The following is a 5566-nucleotide window of genomic DNA, read 5'->3' as shown; positions in this document are numbered from 1 at the left end:
CCACCCAACAATCTGAACCATATAGTAAATTGATCACACTACACTACCGTAAAATTTACCTTTCAGCCTCATTAAAATACTCTTGTCGCATAAAACAACCACTTCTCTGCATGAATACCATCACCGTCTAAAATTTTTTTTTTTTTGGTCCTCTTTCATGAAGACTTATATTAAAAAGGGTCACAACAATATTATAAGATCGTTATATGATTGTATATTTCTTATATTTTTTACTATAAGAAGAAGGTATACGCACAATGAGTAAAATCCAATACCATGATTGAATTTAGGTCACTACGTGTTTATGTAGGTATTGTATATTTATAGCAGCCACAGCGAATTCGATTACTTGTGGTTGGAGATCGTGGAAATTATTATTATTATTGTAGTCATTAGTAGGTGGCGATTATTGATTGTAATTTGCCCCAGTCTAGGATTAACTCCAACCTATAGTGGGCACACTAAAAAAATATAAAAAGTCCTCGGTGACCAATTTTCGTCAACAAACATTAACCATGGGTCAGACAGCCATTAGAACCCCGCCCACCCCATAGCTATCCTAGGACGGACCTATCCGCGACGCGCGTGCACTGCGGACTTGGGCAGTACGATGTGCAACAATAATTGTACGAGAAATCGTTTTTTACGATCGATCGTCTCTAATTTTGCGGAAACACGCGGACTGCCGTTTGGTATAAGGACCTAATGATAAGCACATACTACACGGATCACACCGCGGTGATCCCGTGCGTTGTAGGGATCTATCGCGTTGCCAAACCGAACTCGAATCCCCTGCGCGGTTGTTACAAAAAACCGGCCGAGCGCAGCGACGGCGGCAATAACTCTGGATCGCTCTCACCGTCAGTACCGACCGAACACAAAATTAATTAAAAAAATTCATAACTACAGTAGTAACCGTTTAAAACGCTCTCCAAGGGACCAGTTACAAATAGCGACTTAAGCGGTAAATCGTATTACGCGGGAACAAAATTTTTTTATTTTTTTTTCAATACATACATGTTAAATACATATAAATTATATTTTTTATTTGGCAGAGTGAATTATTACATTTATATTACCTATTTCAAAAAATCGTCACTCTTTCATTGTTTTAAAGTTTTAATATTTTTTGAATACAGGAAGTTTTCAATTTTATTAAGATGATGTAACGTTTCGTTAGCGTTATCAAAATATGCAATTAATCTTCTTAGCTTATTAACATGATCAAGTGCATTTGTTACTATTTGTTATTATTCATTATCGTTATTCTTAGTGAGGTGTTTCTTTAAATGTTATACAATGTACATGTATATACAATATATTTTATATGAACATCATTGTCAAGAAAAGCGTATTATCCGGGAACATAGGCCGTATTATCCAGAGTTAATTAAATTTAATTAAAGTACGTTAAGTTACTTAAAATAAATTGTGGATATATACTCGTAGATACATATAATTTTATCAATATGCTTGATACTTTTTACTATGACGTTAGTATTAATAATTCCATGGCATTATTTAAATCGCTATATTTTTTTTTCGTTTTTAGTCTTCATAAACATAAATAAAAAAAAAAAAAATATGGTATGATATATAAATATAGAAGATGTCAAGTGTCATAGCTATAATGTACGCGACGGTCGCGTTTGTTATTCTGCACGGGGTTAACAGCCTGGACAACGGACTAGCGTTGACGCCGCCAATGGGATGGCTCGCGTGGCAGAGGTTTAGATGCATTACCGACTGCGAAATGTATCCCGACGAATGTATCAGGTATACCAGACTTAACCTCATCCAACTCAATTATAATGTACGTATGTGTATAGAATATTATAAAACATTTGCGATGATATCAAACGGCCAGGAAGTTTGCCCCCATGCTTCCTAAGAGTATTCGTTGAGTTCATGAATAGGCCCCTGGGCCAACTATATTTAATAATCTTCCGCAAACTTAATGTTAACAAAAAAAAAAAAAAAATAATAATAATTATAATTATAGCCGCCTATTAAATTTATTATAAAATTCTGTACAACTTGGACAAAATATATTGTTTAAAAAAGTGAGTTAAAAGACATCCTTTTTAAATGTTATTTAAATGTTACTAACGGTTTGGTTTCTGTTCCGAAAACCTAGCTATGAGCTAATGATGGTGTCCGTATGATTCACTATAATACCCAGTGCCGGATTAAACTTTTGTGGGCCCCTAAACAATTAATATTTTGAGCCTTACAAAATTATTTTTTACATACATCTTTAACATTACTATCCACTAATTAAAATAAATAGCTTTAATAATAACCAACTATTATCAATAAATAAAATCATGTTTACTAAATTTTTTTATTTGCAAAAAAAATGAACGAATTATTATATTATTTCTATTTTTTTCAAGATAATTTTATTTTTATTTTTGCATATAAAACCTACAACTTAATATATATTATATTTAATAATAACTTTTTTCCTATAAATTTGTAAATAAAATACAGGTATTATTAAATAAAAAAAAATATAGTTTTCTGTTTTCACAGGCACCTAAAATGAGTGAGGCCCTAAGGCGAGTGCCTACTCTGCCTAATGGGTAATCCGGCACTGATAATACCTATACATATACGAGAAAAATAATAATTTACTGAACCATGAATGAGAAATTTGAAACAATTTGATTTTATAGTGAAAAGCTTTTTATGAATGTAGCAGACTTGTTGGTCAGCGAAGGCTACGCAGAATTCGGTTACAAGTACGTTATCGTGGATGACTGTTGGTTGGCTACCAACAGATCAAATGATGGGAAATTATTAGCGGACAACAAAAGATTCCCAAGTGGTATCAAAGCGCTATCGGACTACGTAAGTAGAATAATTAAGTTTATTTAAAATTACTGTTAAAAATCAATTCAATTTTTCAAAAATCATATTGTTTATCTGGAATAAGAATAATGTTTTGATTAGTATAACTGAACTAAACAATCTGTATTTTGGCGTTTTGAGACGAATAAATTTCAAATTTTTCAAATCATGAACTTAAAAAACATTAACACACGAAAAAAAATTATTAAATATTTATAATTTTTTTTCTATGCATTTTTCATTTTGTCCATTAATATTGGTAACACAAAAATATTATATTAAAATATTGGGTTGCGTATTAGACATGTCCAAGATACAAAAGTAATTTTCTGAAGTAAATTTTTCTAAAAATTATCTCTACTTACCTTATACTTACTCTATCGTTACTCAAGAGTTATTAACTCACTAGTTACAGTTTCTGAATTGTGTATTGGAAACCGAGTACAGTAGTTTATTATAAAATGTATTTGTTAGGTGCACTCGAAAGGGCTTAAATTTGGTTTGTATCAAAACTGGGGAGAAAAAACGTGCGCTGGTTATCCGGGTGTGTCGGGTCACGAAGAACAGGATGCTCAACAATTCGCCGAATGGGGAGTAGACTACGTAAAACTGGACGGATGCTATTCGGACATTAGAGACATGGAAAAGGGTAATTACAACGAAAATGAAAATTTGTGATGATTAAAATGCATATAACATAAACCATATTACCATTAATGCTGTGTACGACTCGTGTGTTCAATGTGACTTACTCAGGTTACGCAGAATTCGGGAAACATCTGAAAAATACAGGAAGGCCCATAGTGTACTCTTGCAGTTGGCCGGCGTACCAAGAAGGTAAGGGAATGCCGGTAAGTGTACAAATGTATTACAATATGAATTTATTTTTATAATAACTAATTATTAGTAACGCAAATTCCCTGTAACCGACGATAATGTCATGAAATCAATTACTTTATAATAATCTCCGTCCAAATCGCTTAGTTACAAAAATTGAATCGCGTTGAAGACTTATTTATATAACTATTGTCAAAAAAAAAAAAAAAAAAATGAAGACTATAATAACTGTTCCGGTTTTCACCGTGATTTGATAATATAAGGCCATATATAGTAGGGAGAATATCTTTCTCAAATAAACTTAATTCGATGAACGATGAATGAGGTAATTAAAATATAAAATAAAATATAATCGTATTCGTCTATCCGACGTTCCGCTTACTTCGTGTGTTGTGTTTCAATATCATTATTTGTATTCTGATGGAATTATTATTCTACCTAATTGATAACTGATTCGTATAAAAGATGATTTACTCAATAGTAGGTCAAAAATTACCCAAGATTTTAAAAAATCTGGTTTCTTGTTATTATTCTCAAAAAAACCACTACAATAAAAAAGCCGAGAAGATGTCACACTAAAGTAAAAAACGTCCCTGACCTATAATATAACTTTCAATCGCTTGTAGATCAATTACACGGCTTTGGTCGAGCACTGTAACCTGTGGCGAAACTACGGAGACATTGACGATTCATGGACTAGTGTTATGGACATTGCTGATTACTTTGCGCTCAAACAAGAATTTTGGGCGCCGTTTGCAGGACCTGGACATTGGAATGATCCGGATATGGTACGTATATTTTCATAGTTACGTAGTGAATTAGTGAATTATAAAATAATATAGTTTTGCAAGAAATAAATGAATATAATTTAAAGATATAATTGTACTTTTTATTTAATAATTGAGACCAAGTCTATGGATTCTTGCACGTACGGAGGTTGTTAGCTTTTATAAAATGAAAGAGTGAGGCCAACAATAACAGTAATTTTTATACTACAAGTGTAATATCTTTTTCAACCACGTAAATAAATAATTATCACATAATTAAGCATTATTGAAAGGTGACTTAAAATTGCATTTTTGTCATTTTATAACACATATTTGACACGTACGTCACATTTACGTAGAAATAGCAGAACGATTAATAGTTATAATTTATAGATATTATAATAATATTGAAATATTTAGTATCTATACATCTAATTACCCAATACCAATATCCATAAAAAATAATATAAATTATAGAAAGTAATAGAAGACATGTACTCATTCTGTACTTACCGATTAAAAAGTGATGTGTACGTAATAATAATAAATAACCATATTGCACAACAATACAAAAACCGGACCTAATATTATTGCAGCTTTTAATCGGCAACTTTGGTCTAACGGTCGACCAGAGTAAAGCCCAGATGGCCATCTGGGCAATACTGGCCGCTCCCCTGCTCATGTCCAACCAGCTGTCCGCAGTCCGTCCGGAGTTCAAAGAGATTTTGTTGAACAAAGGGATCATCGACGTCAACCAAGACGCCTTAGGTATTCAAGGCAAGAGAGTATTCAGGGTGTGTAACGTTTATTTGATATACAAATTATACTTGCTCCTCACCATATTATAAAATATGCACCGATCTTAAAAGTCAAGCTGCACGGTACCAAAAACTAAACAAATATTTCCATTTCTTATGCCTATAAACTTTATTGATTTAGATATTTGTCTGTGTTGTGACTACAGACTTTGAAGTAATAATATTTTCAATGGAAATCATTAATTTGCCTTCACTAGAATTACGAGTATAAATACGAATTTCATAGATAAACTATATATCATACAGGTATATATAGATATGTACTATATTCATGATAAAATGACCTGAGTA

General features: G+C 32.1%; 1 protein-coding gene across 1 annotated transcript; it reads left to right on the top strand.

Moving 5' to 3' along the window:
* The first annotated feature begins 1594 nt into the window (after window positions 1–1594).
* Window positions 1595–5320, top strand: LOC112691518 (alpha-N-acetylgalactosaminidase-like). The gene is made up of 6 exons (XM_025565785.1): window positions 1595–1776; window positions 2679–2853; window positions 3328–3502; window positions 3610–3704; window positions 4317–4478; window positions 5054–5320. The coding sequence occupies exons 1-6, from the start codon at window positions 1610–1612 to the stop codon at window positions 5303–5305; spliced, it is 1026 nt and encodes a 341-aa protein (XP_025421570.1). The 5' UTR covers window positions 1595–1609; the 3' UTR covers window positions 5306–5320.
* The last annotated feature ends 246 nt before the right edge of the window (window positions 5321–5566 follow it).

The sequence above is a fragment of the Sipha flava genome, unplaced genomic scaffold (assembly GCF_003268045.1).
Source record: "Sipha flava isolate LNK unplaced genomic scaffold, YSA_version1 63_pilon_pilon, whole genome shotgun sequence".
NCBI classification, from domain to species: Eukaryota; Metazoa; Arthropoda; class Insecta; order Hemiptera; family Aphididae; genus Sipha; species Sipha flava.
Note: the sequence above shows the minus strand (reverse complement) of the source record. Positions and strands in the feature narration are given on the sequence as shown.

What these genes read in the sequence shown, in the direction of transcription:
- LOC112691518 (XM_025565785.1), top strand. Translation starts at nt 1,610, where the DNA reads ATGTCAAGTGTCATAGCTATAATGTACGCGACGGTCGCGTTTGTTATT. An exon ending in TCAAAGCGCTATCGGACTAC is followed by an intron (nt 2,854 to 3,327) that starts GTAAGTAGAATA and finishes TGTATTTGTTAG; the next exon opens with GTGCACTCGAAAGGGCTTAA. An exon ending in CATTAGAGACATGGAAAAGG is followed by an intron (nt 3,503 to 3,609) that starts GTAATTACAACG and finishes TGACTTACTCAG; the next exon opens with GTTACGCAGAATTCGGGAAA.